At 41.1% G+C, this 18298-nt stretch overlaps 1 protein-coding gene and 1 long non-coding RNA gene across 3 annotated transcripts in view; one reads left to right on the top strand and one right to left on the bottom strand.

The window, feature by feature from the left end:
• The window catches only part of PIK3R3 (phosphoinositide-3-kinase regulatory subunit 3), a 54669-nt gene extending 37441 nt beyond the window's left edge, over nt 1–17228 (bottom strand). The window contains exon 1 of the mRNA XM_048497737.1: nt 16451–17228. Coding sequence (XP_048353694.1) covers nt 16451–16556 — 106 coding nt within the window. The 5' untranslated portion in view covers nt 16557–17228. The remainder of the gene's footprint in view (nt 1–16450) is intronic.
• A 394-nt stretch (nt 17229–17622) lies between these two features.
• Nucleotides 17623–18298, top strand: part of LOC125433244 — a 63123-nt gene continuing 62447 nt past the window's right edge. The window contains exon 1 of one of the 2 annotated variants that reach the window (XR_007244618.1): nt 17623–17669. This is a non-coding gene — a long non-coding RNA (uncharacterized LOC125433244). The remainder of the gene's footprint in view (nt 17670–18298) is intronic. The other variant, XR_007244619.1, reaches the window with a different exon arrangement.

Genomic DNA, 18298 nt, shown 5'->3' with positions numbered 1-18298 from the left:
CAAACGGCACGGCGTTCGACGTGGTCTCAGCCGCTACGGCCGGGCTTGGTTTTCTAAGGCCGCGCCGGCGTTGGCTGGTTTCGGGCGTGGCGGCCTCCAGCTGGGCATAGGCATAGGCAAGACGGGCAGCAACCTGTGAGCCGAAGCTCGATCCAACTCATAGCGCTTATGGATCCGAATAAGGATCACTGTCTCAATGGGTTTAATATCCATTGCTTCAAAAAAAAATACCGTGCATTTCATGCGCTCGGGCCAGTCCGTGGGGAAGTTTACTGGCAGCTGCTGCTCGAATTCACGGGCAAAATCAGCAAAGGAGCGGTTGCCCTGTTGGATGGTTTTTACTGTAACGGATAGCATCGCTTTTCAGCATTGGGATCTTGGAACCGAATGCGCACGCTTGAGGTGAAGCCCGCCACCGCGGCGGGTATCGCCCCTGCAATTCATAAAGAGTAACAAACCACTCAGCTGGCAATTACCCCATCCAACACCGGAACCCAATGTCTCGTATTTTTTTCAAGGCTCAGAACGATATAGATCATGAAATTCTTGCATATGAGCATCGAGTTGCAGGATAAAGTAAGGAAGTTTGGACGCGGTACCATCAAAGCGAGCTGGGATGGGGGTCTGTAGAACCCTCTTTCAATCAGCTCTAGGTGCGGTTAGTTGCTGCTGCTGCATGTAACCTGGTTGTTGTACTGGATAGGGTAGGGGCGCTGGAGGAGCAGGGGTTGAGGAGGTGCCCCAAGTTGAAAAGCTGGAATCGGGCGGCGAGGCCGCCTCCGGCAGGAGGGAGGGCTGCCGCGCGGGGTGAAGGTGTAGGCACCAACTGGGGCTCTAACCAACGCCCCACGCTGCCGTCAGAGAGTTTTGCTCCCGCTCAGCTAATTCCCTTTCCTTGCGTGTTCCAGGCATCTTGGTGCGGCGTGCAAAGCTGCCCTCTCTCGATCCAATTTGGCTCTTTCGCCTCGCTGAACGGCTAAAGTCAGTTCATTCTGGGTTTGGATGGCTTTGATGTTTTCGCTGGCTTCGTAAATCCAGTTTGGACTGATCCAGCACTTTGTCATGAATCGCTAGATTCTGTTGATACTGTTGGACGCAACGCTTCTCTTTCACGGTCCAACTCCATTTGGATTTCCTTTGCGTTGCTTTTCACGGTCCGTTGCAGACTTTCACGGTCCCGTTGCAGATTTTCAGCTCCTCTTTCCCACAGTCAAGGCCATTCCCAGGCAAGTTTGGCATCCGCAGCATGGCCACACCGCGACGTCCCAATTTCTTTTCGAGGGCATGGGTAACGGTTCGGGATTGGGATCCAGTTCCTCCTCTGATGGTTTTTCCTCCACGCTTCCAACTGCTCCACCGGATTTTCACCCATTCGCCGTTTCCGCTTCCCCGGTTTGGTACTGCCGAGGTGGTGTGGAACCCTCTTCCGATCATCGATCCAACCTCGTCATCACCCCTGCTTCCGCTGTAACTTTGGGACGAAGCTCCGGGTGCTATGCCACTGCTGATCTTTGGGAATATCCTCGGGCATTTGTCCAGGAACCTTTCAATGGATTCTTGGGTGTCAGCATGAATGGTAGACAATCCAAACTCCTCAGGGACTGGCTGCATCTGGGGTTTTGTAATCCACACGCTGCTGGGTGGAAATGAACCGGGTCAACAGGCCGATCCATAGATAAGCGCCCCAAAATTCTCATGCATCTCCACACGATCTGAACCATGTCGATCGTCCTAAGGGAAGAGAGGCAGACTCGAACTGGACCGAGGTCGGAGAGAGTCACCAGCTAAACCGGATCATCCCCGGATCCTCGAGTCTGGAAGGAAGGAAGGCTCAAAACCCTCTATGGGGGCTATCGTGCCTTCCACATGGTCAAGAGTACTCAATCTCTGCATGTTAGAACACCAGAGATCCAAACACAGTCAAGAGAGAAAAATTGAGTTAGATTCCTGCCATAATGTAAGGAATTCCAAAGAGCAGAAATAAAAAGGCTTTTGATTATAAGTCCGTTTATTCAGACATCCTGGAAAGCACACACACACGACATGGCAGGGATGGGCAACCCCGCCAAAACAACAGGCTATAACGCAGAGTAGCCGATCCCCCCTGCCCCGTTCTCATGAGAACGGAATTCTACTATGCAAAAGCGAGATAAGCATTCTCACAAGGTTGGTGCAGGTTTTGGCCGGACGCCCAGCCAAAAGAATCTCCGTCAAGGCCAGGTTAGGCTGTAAGGGAAACAAGAACGACTGAGATCCTTACACTAATGATATTAAACTTTTTGGGTTAAATCAGAATGGCTGCTCATTTGACAAAATATTTCTTCTGCGTGTGCATAAACATGATCAGATCCAGACTTCAATTAACAGCTGGTATGCACTACTACGTTAGACAACTCCTTACAAAAGCAAAGATCAACACAATTTCTCACAGTGGAATGATTTCTCGAAAGCCTGCTTATTAGTAACTCTACTCCCACTCCTTAGGCAGCATCACCAACCAACCTGCATTACTCTGAAAGGAAACAGCGCTTCCACCAATGATAGCACTGGACAAGATCATACGTTGCTGACGTTAGTACATAGACTGTATCTGTGGAAGTTTCAGCAGTTAGCTTTAGTATAGCTGTTCTGCTTCTGCAAATATGATCTGCCTTTTCTGTGTGCGCAATTGGGCTTCACAAAATCCCAAACCTCTCTTTATATGAAAAAAATGTAATGCCTCAATACACAAACAGAAGCTTCAGAGTTCTGTTTAAGACAATGAAAGGGAACAGTCAGGCAGTCTAAGTTCTAAGAAGAGCAGAGCCATCGACTACTACTAACTACCAGATACTGGAAGCTACCAGGTCACATTCCAAAGAAATTTATCTCCAGATATACAACAGGAATTTATATTTGAACAATTGCTTTTGGAACCTCAAAAGACTAGTAACAATTCACTTAAATATGTTTTTTTTTTTAAAAAGCTAACCACTGAATGTGATTTAAATGTGGATTCTTTTCAGTCTGAAAACTTTCATTTGTCCAGTATAGTCAGTATCTGCACTATATGCTGTTTATCCTTTGTTTAGCTAGCAATTCTGGCTACAGTATTTGAATATAACATAGAAGACTTTCAGTTAGTTAAACCTTAATGCATGCGTTTGAGACAATAGTTACTTAAGCTTCACATATGTATTTTGCCCAATGCAGTTATTAAATATTTCCTAAGCAAGCCTCCCCAGGTCAAATAAAAATTAGCTTTCCTTAGCTTTAAATTAAAAGGCATGGGTAAAGTGCGTCTAAAACAGTGCGTTACATCCATGTGACATTGCATTAGTACCTGACATTTTCTGTATGCAGTGCATTCTCCTAGTATCCCCCCTCTTCTTGCCATCTCAAACAGCACTGGTTTTAGATTTCCATATCTCCTGCCTTACATGTTGAGAAACAGGGTCCAAAAGGCTCAAACTACACAACTCAATGGAGTTGCAAAAAATCCAGGACAGAAAAAAAATTGATACTGGTATACAGCAACATCCAGGATGGATTACAATTAACATTTTATACGCGAGGCTTCCTTTGAAGAGTAGGAACCAGTAAAAGATTCCAGAATATCAGTTGAAATTGAGTGTGCAGAACACCCAAAGGGTACTCATCAAGAAGGCTCTTTCTCAGTGAGTATCTGATGGTCATTCATTCTCTCCTGAGCAGGGGGACATCTTGGGATCTCCTAGAGCAGTGTCCCTAATTTTGGGTTTTGAAACTCTTCAATAAATTGCAGCACCCTGATACCAAATGCTGCATCAGCAGAGCTGTAAGCGCTGATGTTACAGTGCCAAATGAAAGTTGAGATGGAAAACGAGGCTGCAGCTCTGCAAATTTCTTCTATGGATGCATTTTTAGAGGAGGAGACATTTGTGGCCATGGATCTAACAGAATGAGCTTTGATGCCCCATGGTATGGGTAATTACTGGATCTTGTATGCCTCAGCAATGCAATCTCTAAAGCATTTGCTAATGGTGTCGATGGAAATCTTGGTCCTCAACTTGGGACAAGAAATGGCAATGAACAATTTTATTTATTAAATTTATTTCCCAGCTGGGCCAGGCTCAGGGGGAGTGGATACATATTTAAAAACAATGTATAAAATCAAATGTATAAAACAATGTATAAAATCAAACCATTAGCGACTCACCAGAAAACAGATGGCGAATCAACCTAAACCTATCAGAACCACCCAACTAATTTCAATCAGAACCTGGGGAAAATTTAGCAAAGGGGGCGACACCAGCAGATAGAAATGGAACAGACGCATGGCCTAAACCAAAGGTCCAGTGGAACATCTCCATCTTTACAGACCCTGTGGAACTGTTTAAGGTCCACTGCCACAGCGTACCACCAGACTGGAACCAGGGCAGAAAAAGCCCTGGCTCTGGTTGAGGCCAACAGCACATCCTTGGGACCAGGAACCATCAGCAGATTTTTATCAGCAGATCAGAGTGTTCTCCACAGGCACTATGAAGTGATGTGGTCTCACAGATACGAAGGGCCCTGACCGCCCAGGGCCTTAAAGATTAGAACCAAAACCTTGAACCTGATTCAGGTTCACTGGCAACCAGTGCAGCTCTTGCAGCCTGGTGTTGTGTGCTCTCTCACTGATACTCTGGTGAGAAGTCTCATAGCTACATTCTGGACCAGTGTCAACTTCAATGTCAGTCTGAGTAGAGCAATTTACAATAGCCTAACCCGGAGGTGACCGTCACATAGATTACTTTGGCTGATCAGGGAAGAATAAGTAGAGGGTCAACTACTTAGCCTGTTGAAGGTGGTAAAAGGTTCCGTTCTTCTATAATACAAAGTTCTCACAATAAAGGATTTGAGACACCTTCTAATATCCAGAGTGTGCCAAAAGATCTCCTCATTTGAAGGACTGGGGCAAAGAAACAAAGTTGATCCCCTGTTGCCGGTGGTATTTACAATTTATTTTGGGAATAAATGACAGGTCTGTTCTGAGGACTACCTTGTCTTTATGGAATGTACACAAAGATGGGTTAATTCATGATGCACTCAATTCAGATATGCATCTGGCAGAGGTCACTGCCACCAGCTATAAGTAGTTTAAGGAAATGTATTTAATTGGCTTGAAAGGTTGCTTTGTCAATGCACTCATTGTATTTAACCTCCATGTAGTGAATTGGTGCACCTGCAGTCTGCCTTTAAGAGTAGTCCCCTTGAGGAATCTATGGATATGGGGATATTTTTGAGGTATCTTATCATTCCAAGGAAGGAATGTCAGGGACGATAGCTGCCACTTGTCTCTTGAGAATAGCTGATCTCAGACCAGACTTGATGCCATCCTGAAGAATTGCCAAGATATTTCTGGTGCCAGGAGTGAGTAGGTCAAGTTTCTTCCTTCTGCGCCATCTCACAAAGGCTTGCCATGTAACATTGTAAATTCTGGAGGTGGACACTTGCCTAGATGCCACGATAGTGTCTGTCACCTCCAAACTGTTGCCCTGTTGTGCTAACAATCTTGTCTCAATCTCCAAGCTGTCAGCTGCCACTGCTCTGGACTGGGATGCCAAATCGGTCCCTGAAAAAGGAGATCTCTTTTGAGATGGAAGCCAAAGAGGGGTTCTGCGGCATCAGAAATAGGGTGGTGAACCATGCACATCTGGGCCAGTAAAGCGCCACCAGGATTACGTCTGCTTATTGATCTCTCATCTTCCTTAGAAGTCTGGGAATCACAGGAAGAGGAGGGAAGGAATACAACAATCCATGGGCCATTCTGTAGACAGGGCATCCATAGCTTCCACTCTTAAAGGACCCTCCAGGGGGAAAGGAACAAGTCAAACCTGGCACTAAGTCAAAACACAAGGGAGATTTTTTTCCTTAGCAATAGTTAAAAGGTTTTTCCCCTTCCACAAGTCCCAATCCACTTCCAGCCGTGTGTCTCAGTGTCAAGAAAGAGTCAACACCCCCACTGACTAAGCACCCTAAAGCCTACTTCCAAAAGCAAATTATTGCTGCTAGATCAGAGCAGGTGTGTTAGACAAAAAGACATTCACACAAGAAAACTGGCTTGAGTTCTTTCCAATTCCAAAGGTGAGAGGCCAACAATGTTAGAGTTTCTACCACCATCAAGAAAAGTGCCAAAGAATATCAGGACACCTTGCTCAGTATTAGTATTTGAACAAGAGGGTCAAATCTCAGGAAGCAAGATATAAACTGACAAAGCCAAACTGGCAATCCTTATTATGGCATTACTATTTTCAACTTGAATATTAAGCTGACAAACTAGACTTAAACTAGTGCCTCCATTTATTGTCCTGTTCTTCTGAAACAGAGGAACCCATTTTTCTCTTCTCAATGCTTTTCTTTGCCAACTGAAATAGTATAAAGGGGATAATTCTAGTACATTTTTATTGGGAGAGACCATTACCCTACCCTAGCACAGAAAATGCCCCAAGGCCAATCAGTAGTTAGTGATAATGATGAAGAAGGTTGATAATTGCCATTAGTTCTCCTTCAGTACTTCCTGGTAGAAAATAAACCTAAGTTCCATTAGGTTAGCCAATTTTTTTAAAGACATCATCTACTCTGGGTATCAATTAGAATATACTCTGTTCACCTCCATCTCTACTGAGCTATGCTATAATTTGTTTTCATCCAAAACAGAAAGTCCTCAGAGGATGAGGAAGAGGAGATACCAAAGTATCTAGAATATTACTAATTAGTCTCCACTGCCTGGTTATCTCCCAGGACCAGATATTAGATGAAGCCCTGAACCTATAGCTTAAACTACAATTCATAAGCATGCTATGCCAACTGAACACAACTGGATCTCTCAATGTTTCCCACCTCCACCCCACCCTGACTGTAGCCATGAAGAACGGGGGTTTACCAATTCGATTGCAACTGTGGTGAGAGGAGACTGAAGAGTTTTTCCTGAAGGGAAAGCCCATCTTGGTAGGGGCGGGTAGAAATTAAACCAGGAAAAGTGCATAGGGCATACTATGACTGCAAACAAATTGGCACCCCTCCTATCAATATAATGAAATGAAAAGATAACATGTGTAACATATAGTTAAGGACCAAACTATGTACGCCTGCACACAATTTAAGTGGGACCTCACTCACTTCTTTTTAAACCAAATTTATAGCCTTCTTTGAAAAGTAGAACTCAGGAATCCCTTTCCAGCTCCACAGTAGTGCCTCACGTTGGAAAAAAACCCTGATGCTCGTAAAACAACATTCCTCAAATAAATGTATAAATAGATGATCAAACACCTTTATAACCCCCAAGGTCCATATAAAGAAGGGGGAGCAGAGGTGAAAACACAACAATGTAGAGTTGAGGTCGCAAGTCATTAGCAAGGATCCTGGGCAGAGGGAAAGCATAGTACAGAAAGAATCAAATGAGTTGCTTCTAGATATATCTTGATGCACCACTGATTTCTCAGGTGGAAAATATGGCCAATACCTCATGCGTATGTAGAAAAGGTCTCTATTTGGCAATTGTACTACATATATCACCAGTGTACATAATAGTAGGTCAATTGTAAGTTGTACTAAGCAAATCTGCGTTGGATTGCAAGTCATGATTGCATATACTGAAGCTTCATTGCAAGTACCACCAAATTGCATGAATTTGTGGTTTGTACAGTTACCAAAGAAATTGGCACAGACACAAACACTATTCTCCTTCCTTTAAGTAACAATTTACAAACATTAGAATAAGCAGAAAAACAACTACAACACTGCTCTATAAAAGCATAGTAATAAGGCCAAAGAAACACTGATCTTTTTGAACTGAAAAGCATACCCCAAGAAAGCAATTGAAGTGGGCTTGTTAGTTGGTGATTACTTAGAATTCCTTCATTCTTTATCTCTATTGATTCTGAAAGTCATTAATAAAGCCTCTTTCTAAAAATTCTAGAATAGCAATTTTGCAACATTTTTGCTTCATGCTCTTTGGAAAAATGGAATAGTGGTACAGCATCATCACTGCTTCAACTCACATCTGGCAAAAATAGCTACAACAGTATAGTACTTTTTCTGGTCAGACCTACTTACTTTCTGGCCAACAGAAGTACAAAGTCCCATCTGTTTAGAATAGAGATATTAATGTCATTGTGCATACTTCCTCTTCCTTCTCTCAGCTATCCTTCCCCCACTCAGTTGACATAAGCAGAGAACAGCACTACTGCATTATTTCCTGAATATGCAAGAGAAATACCACAATACTATTAGAGTTGCTCGCCTTGCTTCAGAAAGCCAAGACAGGGAAAAGGCTAACTGGGAAGACCTACACAAATAACTGACTTGCTAACTGCACATCTGCACTATAATAGTACAAGAAAGGCAGCCTCTCCTCTGCTTCATCACACACTTTGATGACCAGCAGCATGGTTTTTGCATGCATGGCACTCATACAATACTACTAACTTTATTTCTCATTAGAAGACCAGATCATCCCTTAGGCTGTGAATATGAGACTCCCCTGGTATTTCTCCAACAGAGGGGCTTGCTATTATCAGAAAAGGACAAAGGAGCTTTGTAGCATGTGTTACAGTTGAGTAACAATTACTTTCTTCTGTCTAATTGTGATCTGTTACCCCAAACTAGGCACTAGCAATGAGCTAAAGCCAATGCAGAAGCACTGAAAAGGATTGTTCAGTTCTGAAAACAAACCTATATTTTCTTTGTATCCCAGCACAAACCAACAGAAACTTACTTGAAATTGTAAATGTGACTTCCAGTGTAATTCCAGAGCAGCAAATGTTTAATTCACAGATGCTGGAGCAACGATACTTTTTTCCTTTAATCCAATTCCTACAAGCTGACAGATATCATCAAGAGATGAAACAGTACACATAGTACACCAAGAGCTAATATGACATGCAAAGTTTTGCCTTGTATATATAGAGCTTTTATCAGGATAGTCTCACAGCAAACAAAAGGAAAATTTTAAAACAGAAGGCCATGGGCATCAAAAGCCAACCCGGTCTAGTATTAGTTCTTGACAATCACAATAACCTTTATTGGCATAAATATTAGTTCTTGAGCTTTTGCTATTCTTCTCTAAAGAAGAGGAACACATTTAACAAGTTTACCCTTCAAATCTGAAGTTATCACCAAAACAGATGATACTACAGGACTGTCTTCATACATTGAAATGTGTTATTTTAAAGAATATTATATATTTGCATATATATAACTATGAAGACAGTCCTGTAGTATCATCTGTTTTGGTATAACTTCAGGTTTGATCCACAAAAACTATTGTAAGCTATTCACTTATACAATGCAAATGCATATAGCAGCTTAGGACATAGTTCTGATTAATCTACCACTGAGAGCTGTAAATGAAAAACTGACACTCTAAGATCCATCCACAGAGTGGTGAGCTCTCTCTAGTGCCTTATTACACCTGATTTTATATCAAGGGGTACAATAAATTTTGCCTTACTAAGACGACAGATGCTCTGGACAACTACAAATAGAGACCTCATGGTGAATTTAATACCCATGCTGCCACAATGGCTGTCTTTACTAAGTCTAAGGGTTTTTTTTCATATTTTACTAAGCCCATTTTATATCACCACATTACAAGGTTCAAAATGACTCACAATAAAACCCAACAAATGCATTAAACAGACAATTCTAAATAAAAAGTTAAGTAGCAGCAGTAAAATCAATACAGAAAAGTTAGAAGGAAAAAACCATGGTTTAAGAGTCTGTACTACTGCATCTGAAGTAACTACACATTCATTTTACCACACATAAATGGTAAAGATAAGTGGGCAGCTGCAGTTCTTTGCCACATAAATACTTGGTTGAATAGACATTCACCGTTATCTCAAACACAAGTGTAAACAATGTACCCTTTGTATGCTAAAATCTGTACCCTGCAGCTATGGAATTACATACCTTGCTTGAGAGTGCAAGGCACTTTTCAGAAACTTTATCAAACTGGGATGAAACATGATCTTATAAGATGTACACCATTCCTTTTATATTGTTCAACTACTTATTAGCCTGCTTTGTTTTAATCTTATTTTCACTCCCTTAAATCACCTTGAGCCTAGTGAAATATAGTAGGGTACAACTCTTCAACAGAACCATTCCAGAATATAGAGCAACAATCCAAGTTTCAATATTTATCTTTGAATATGGAGGCTAATGGATTAAACTAACTTGACTGACCTATACATCTGTCACTTTCAAATCAGAAAATATTATCTTCCCCTGATTTTTAAAGCACAATCTGTGGAAAGAACTCCAGGAGGAAATGAAATATTCACTTATGACTGGGCTTGCATGAGTGCAAAAATGTAGATCTGCTTAAGATCAAGTATACATTGATGTGCAACTGATCTAAGTGATCTTATCCTTCCTGATGTACAACTGAGCCAGGAGGCCCACAATGCAACACTGAATGTCTCTGCAATCATCAGCACATACATGATTTCACAGTGGTGTCTATGTTAGGCTGCCCCATGTGATGATATCCCCAATTCAAGAAGTACAGAATATTTAGTAAACCTTCCATCCACTTTTACAGCATCTAAGTGGTGTTGGCAAAATATGCAAATACCTCCCCTTAACACCATCCCTAATTCCAGACTACGAGGGAGATGCAGGTTCGATCAGGCATACCTCCATACTCTGTATCAATTCCTTGTTAAATAGTCTGTGAGATTAAGAGATGAAAACTGCATGTTATTCTCAGCACTGTACATGCCCTTCCATTACGTAAATGTATACCTCTGTCATTCATTTTAAGTGTTAAAGGGATACAACAATGTATGTGTTATTTCAATGCATTTTTCATGTATTGAATTGGTGCCCATCAGGCTCTGAAAGCAATTCTCACCAGGCCCCCCCCCCCCCCCCCAAAAAAAAAAAAACCACCCTTGATGCAAAAGGCCTTCAGATAGTCAGCCAGCAGACCACAAGTACTATCTGGCTCACTGAATTATTCTGAATGACTCCTGAGAGACTTTCCAAGGTAATATCTCTTCTCTCCTTCATGATGGAGCTTAGCATGATGGAGCTTGGAACTTTTACCCAAACATGGGCATTGACGGTGCCAGAGAAGAACAAGGACACAGTGATTAAAGGAAGAAAATAGGGAGTGAACAGTGGTTACTCAAGCAAGAGCAGCGAAGTACACAGGGGCCATTCCTTGTGTTCCAAGATCATGTTATGCTTGAGGTGGGGAAAACACATTTTCTTCACCCCAAATATGATAGATTCCTGAAAAAAAAGGTAATCTGCATCTACAGCATGTCTAAGATTTGTTCCTTGTTTTTGTATTGCAAGTCCTTCATCATTGCCCTTTTATATCCCATCTTCAGTCTCGGATTGTTCAGAGTAGATGGCCTTCTACAACAAAACAGTTTTACAAGGAAAAGCCATCCTTTTACACAATGCCTTCAGGTCAATGGCGTAAGCTGAATTGATATATGAAAGCTGTCTGCATACATATACATTTTTGCTTCTTTTGCTTCTCTTGTGGTATTTTCACTGTTATTTGCTTACATAAGCATCCATACAAACTGCCTCATGTTCAGTCTTTCAAAAAACGCTTTCTAACCCACAGGAAGGAAACTGACCAGTGTGCATGTGGAGGAGGGAGGTAGAGAAAAAATGGTCTTCAGTGGAATCAAACTATATAGTTAGACTGTGTTGTCTTGGAAGAGCTGGATCATGCAACACAGTATACGTTCATATGCCTGCATGTATTTGTTTTTTTGATTACATTTGGACAGCTATAATAAAATGTTGATGTCACAAGGTAGCCATTTGTTCTAAAACTCTGTAATTTTCTAGCTGGGTAGAAAGAGAGAGAAGAAAGAGTTTGGATTTACACCCTGCTTTTCTTAGCTGTAAAGAGTCTCAAAGTGACTTACAAATTCCTTCCCTTTCTTTCCCAACAACAGACACCTTGTGAGGTAGGTGGTTCCGAAGAACTGTGACTAGCCCAAGGTCACCCAGCAGGAATGTAGAAGTGGGAAAACGAATCTGATTCACTAGATAAGAGTCTGCCGCTCATGTGGAGGAATAGAGAATCAAACCTGGTTCTCCAGATTGGAGTTATCATGATTCTCTGAAAACCTTAGATCTCAGCTGCCCTCCAGTTCTGAAAATGAGGGCTCAGGCCCATATTCTAAATTCAGGGATACAGGCAGAGTTTTGTCTTGCCTCAGAATTATCCATCAAATGACAGCTCTGTGGAGAGAGGCAGTGATAAGATTTAATTCTGATAAAAGTTTGACATTATTCATTGATTACTCGTTGCTGTTTTATTTAACAAGACAATAGTCAGAATGGCTAGCCTCCAAATCAGAATGGCTAGCTTTCAAATAATCATTCTTCAGTAATTACGAAATTTTTGTAAAATCTATCTTATAACATAGGTTTTCCTCATTCTGAAGACATCTAAGCTTTAATACAAGATTGATGAAAAGTAACATGAAATAAGATCTATACACCAATCTATTTCCAAATCAAGATAGTCCACCAATTTCTACTGCATCTTTAGAGGCCGTTCAAGAACTTGAAATCAGTGCAATACTTCTGCTTAAAATATTATATTATTGCTAAAAGTCAATTCACTTCAAAGTTTGAACAGCCAAGTGTATAATGAAAGCAACACAGAACATTTAAGCAACGCAGTACATCAATAGCTTGGTAACATTCCTAAGCAAAACATTTTATTGGATAGAAAAAAACTGGAAATTGTGGCTGTTAATTATCAATAAATGCTTTAAAAATACTGTTAACTACAGTTACTGCTTTATTTTACACAACTGCTTGGCAAATGTTAAGTTACTAAAAATGTTGTCTACCAGGGTTTTTTTTTTACATAAACTCTTATTTAGTACTGTCACTTATAATGGGTAATATCTTTCCAATTTACTTAACTGCAAGCTACTGAACATCCCACAATTGTGCCTCAGTACCATGGGAGATGATGTAATCTACCTGCATGACTAGCACGCACAGCTACAAACCACATTAATATCTCTAACATATTAAGGCTGTAATTTGTTTTATTGAATGCTACCAAGCCATGATGAGATGGTCTTGGACACAATTCTTTATTACATATACAACATAGCACAGGACCTTCCCAGAGAAAGAACAGCATCTATCTCTAATTGTGGCAGCAAAGGAAAAGAACTTATAGGTGAATTACCCAGAAAATATTCAGACTTGCAGAAGTGAACTGTAATACACCAAAAATTATCTTGGCATTATTTTCTTTATATTTATTGCAAAACTACATATAATTCAAACACATTCTATAGAAATCTGACTTTTAACCATCATGCTGGGAACAAAACCATACTTTTATTATGTTACCAAATATTTACTGTAATATTATTTCTAGATATATGCACTTAAGTAGAAATTCACTTAGATGGCTATTTAGATTATTAATACCTCATTTCCATATTCTGCCCCAGAACTACACTATGCTATAGTAATGGCACCTCTGACTACTATTATCAAGCCTCTTACACGACCAAAGGAAATGGAGCTATTCTGGTTAGAGGGATATAAGTAGTGCCAAACCTGTAAGTGTTAAGTTACTTGTATATTCCAGTGAGTTAATTCTCTTTCATACACGGAGGTTTGTTTTAACAAGGGGTATTCTCTCCTATAAGAAATTCTGTTATCAGGCCTGTGTAGTCTCAGTGCAACCTTCCATAATCAAGGTTGTTCTGCAGAGTAATTCTATACAACCAACATTATAATAAGCTTTCTGCTAGAAATAAATGAAATTCAACTATATGTCACAATGAGGTCCACAACCTTGGACCTTAAAAGGTATAATCTTTTTTTAAAAAAGGATTTGCAACAGACCATAATAATCAAGTTCCTCTTTAACTTCCACTTAGTTCTGATATAATAGATGTTCTCGATTCAGGTAAAAGTCACTTTGGAAAAAAATGTCAGGATCGTCTTTACTTTTCATGGATTTGCCCTTGCCCAATGTATTACCCAAGTAAGCACCACCACAATATAATTAAGAGATCAAGGAAGTGCCTGGTAAACTTTCAAATGTAAATGTAAAGTTTCTGTCTGGGTCAAATTGGGAGAATCCAAATAATTGATATAACAAGGGGTTTTTTTGGGGGGGAGGGAAAACTGTAAAACAGAACATGGCATTCTGGAATATAATAAAATCTCTGGATCAATAATCATTTTTAGAGTATCCCAGAAACACTGCTCACATGAACATGACCCCAAAAGCTTTAAAATCTCTGGATCAATAATCATCTTTAGAGTACCCCAGAAATACTGCTCACATGAACACAATCATAACAGGAAATTAGTGTAAAAGGACACATTAACACAGGTATTCACAATAAAAACATGAGCAAAAGCACTGCTACATGATAGTTAGTAACTTAAAAGTAATTATATAAATTGATATGGCCATATGTCACCAAGTAATCCAGACAGATTATCAAATTTGAATTGATAACCTATGCATCATGGTAAGGAATACATTTTTACACATCTCAGGACCATTGCGTAAGGATTAAAATGCAAACAATGTCAACCAGGGGGTGGGAGCATTATGAATCAAGTTCCCAGTTCTCAAGATTATACAGGGGTAGAAAAATCAACTGGTTTTCATATACACACTATCCAGCTAGAAAATCAACCTCAGTAGGGATTAGCAGGCCACTACAGCCCTTTACTTGTGGCTACTGTTACCCACTCCCACAGCCCGCTATTTATAACCAGCATTCATTTTAGTCTTACCTGTCATTCTCTCTTTCCACATTCCCCCATCTCAGTATTTTCCAAGCTATATAAATCCTCTGAAAATAACCCTGGGAGTACAGCTCTCCAAGTAGACTTCTACAAGCTTACTTTATTTGCATAAATTATTCTCTGCACTATTTACCCCCACTTTTGGGATGCACGGAATCCATAGCCCAGATCACTTCTTATTAAAGAATTCATTAGATGTGATCGACACTTGGGGTATATGTTTGGATTACCATGTCTAATTAAAAGTTTACCAGAGAAATGAACTTTTATTTTAAAAATGGCACATTTTTAAACACAAGTTGAAATTGTTTAAAAATGAGAAGCAAGATTTTAAATATAAATCTCAACTGTTAAAGAGTATTTATATCTGTTACAAAGAATTACAAATACTCTATACATTTAGAGAAGAACAGATGACCACTGTAGAAACATTATCACACTTAAGAGATAGAGAAGGAATATGATGGCAGTTTAAGCAGTTTAAGTACCCAAAATACCTTAAGAGAAACAGCAAGCAGGTTTTACATGCATCAGAGGAAAGATCAAATTTCAAAGAAGAGTTTAAACCATAGCTTAAAAGATTTTTGCTATCAGAAAATTCAATGAGCTTTCAGCAATGACAAAGAACTTTTAAGACATTGTACAGTGGCCTTCTCTGGAGATTTAAATAACTATAAATGAGCATCATAGAAATGGTAAAAATCTAAGGAATCATGTTTGGGGTCGATGATTTCTGAAGTTAGTTTCATGATTGAGCTAGAACAGTCTAATACTTGAGGTTACATATTTATAGGACAACCAGCAGTTTGAGAGCAGGTTTTCCCCTAATTTTTTTAAAAATAGAGATCTTAATTTTCAACTTTTAACACAAAATATAATTATGTTTTCCATATTAAAGCTGTTTCAGGAATCCCAGGTCAGAAGTGTTTAAAGACTCACAACCATAACTGTGATATGATAATTCTGCTAACTTCTGGCTCTTCTCTCAATCTAATCCTCCCCCTCCACACACACACACACCAAAGCAAAGCAAGAACAATACACTTCAAGAACTAAGAATACTATAAATCTACATTCAATCTTACAACATACTTTAATATTTAGGATATTAAGCAGCAATGCCATGCATATTTACTTGGGAGTAAGCTTCATTTGAACTCAGAGAAATTTAGGAACTTATCTGCAAGTATACACATCCAGGATAGGGCTGCAAGAGTTCCCCCAGAGTTAATACGCCATTGAAAGCCATTATAGAACGAAGAGCTAAAACAAAGGTATTCTCAAACATTACACTGCATGCATATTATAACCCCTCTCCCCCACCCCTCCCAATAACAAAAACCTAAGTTACGACTGGGAAGAAAAAAGTTGAATGTAAGTAGATTCACAACATAGAACTTCAAGTAATATGAAAAAGTATGTTCCACACTTTGCAGCCTAAAAGGAAGTCGTTTTCTAATCTTTACAAAAACGAGGTATTTAAACACATGGCTTAAACAGACAAAAGAACCGAGTAACACCAACATCGACACTTTAAAGTACAGTTATTTGCCTCTTCAGTAACCAATACGAACGAGGCCTCTGTCCCACTAAAACAACTAACTGTGAATAGTCGACCCCCGTTTTTAGCATAAGCTTCCAACAATGTCGAATACAGCCCGCGCCTTACCTGGAGGGTCCATTTCAATGTAGAATATCAACTCGGTGGAATAGGGCATCATCATCTCCCTCCAGTCAGTGTCATCACGATCCATGTCCCAAACGGTATTGTACATTGTGGCAAACCGGCAGGCGAGCGATCCCTGGGATCCCTCTTTGTCAGTTTCTCTCCTTCTCCCCCCCTTTAATAACTAGTATGGCAGAGAATTTAAAAAAAAAGGGAAAAAAGAGGGCGGCTCAGCCGCCCGTCGCACGCACAAAAATCGAGGGAAGAAACTTTCCCGATGGTTTCCTCAAGGAAAACCACTCCCCTCTCAGGAAGCGAGAGGGAGCAAAAGAAACGCGTCTATGAATCCCCTCCTTGCTTGCGAGGACAGGAATCACTCAGTCCAGGCGTCCTCCTCGCCAAATTCGCTTTTAAGAGGAAGGGAAGGGTGAAAGCAAGTATTTGTTTCAGAGGATACGAGCAAATATAGGTGTACATATAATGCGTGAGCGTGGAGGCTTTATCAAAAAAAGCATCAAAACAGATTTGGGGAAATGTAGCAATTGTTCAAAGCGATCCTTCTGGCTTCCCCCAAGGTGAGGACGCAGCCATGGAGCCTGGAGGGGGGATGCTGCTGGCCTCGTTCCTCCAACGCCTCAGGACTGAGCCGCCCCGCGCTGACTCCGCCGCCAACCCAGCGGCGACCCTGCCTCGCGCTCGGCGCTCGCTGCTCCCCACGCTGGCCCCCCGCGCGCGCTCTGGTGCTCGGCGACTCCCGACCCCGCACGGTTTCATTTTAAAGAGGCTCTGAGGGCCCCAACCGTCACCAACCGCCTCTACGCCGGGATCAGACTCCGCCCACTTGAGGGGAAACGCGAGAGGGAGGGACGGACGGAGCGGAAGCGACGCTCCGCCCCCGGTTAACCCTCCAGTGCTCGGACTAGTGGAATTTCCCTTCCCTACCAAACATGCGAATGAACAAAAGACTCGAGGGGTAACTTCAAAATTCCAGGCTAATGTAGGGCTGTCTTTTCAGAGTTTGCACCTACTGTGGGTGGTACAGTGATGGCAGCAGCGTTTTAAGATACATACCTCCAGCAAGCGATGGAGGCACCGTGCAAACATAGAAGCCCCCCCCCCCCCTCACTCTGCTCAGAGGTAGATCTGCTAGCATCAGTGTTCTCTTCGGTGTTTCCCTCCTCTTTTCCTCCCAGACGGCACACAGAAGATGATGCAAAAGATAGTATGTATCTTATGTTACTGGTATTACATAGGAGATATGTTACTTCTGGACACATACCTCTTACATGTTCATGGCAATAATCCCTGGTAATGTGTGTAGTGACTCTGGGTGACAGGGTGGTGTGGTTACGCATTTTACTCCTGAATAAATATGCTGCATGTGGAAGAGACTGGCAGAATCTGCACGATGGCATAGTAGTTTCATGCATGCAATGTTACATTGCGTGCATAACTGCGGCTGAAGTCATAATTAACCATTTACCTACTACAGGACAATGCCAGTGTTTCCAGAGGGGTTACTGAAAATTAAATGGAATTTGGAGATGTGATTTGGTAAATGGATAGCCTTGAATACTCCGGTTGCGGAGGTGAGATACATGGTCAGGATGGATAACAGCCATAACTAGAAGTTGTGTTTGCAGGAAGTCTTGTACCAGGGGATTATAAAAGGTAGTTCATCATAATCGAAGCAGGAATTGGCACATTCTCTTCTGGCTCTCTCTAATAAAAGTAAATCCCACTGCCATGTATAGAAGTTGGATTGGTGTGCAGAAAGGAAGGGATAACAACAGTAAGGAAAACTTTTGCATACTCCGGATAAATGGATTTGGAACATATACAGGCTTTAGT

Source organism: Sphaerodactylus townsendi, linkage group LG05, assembly GCF_021028975.2.
Source record: "Sphaerodactylus townsendi isolate TG3544 linkage group LG05, MPM_Stown_v2.3, whole genome shotgun sequence".
Taxonomy (NCBI): domain Eukaryota; kingdom Metazoa; phylum Chordata; class Lepidosauria; order Squamata; family Sphaerodactylidae; genus Sphaerodactylus; species Sphaerodactylus townsendi.
Note: the sequence above shows the minus strand (reverse complement) of the source record. Positions and strands in the feature narration are given on the sequence as shown.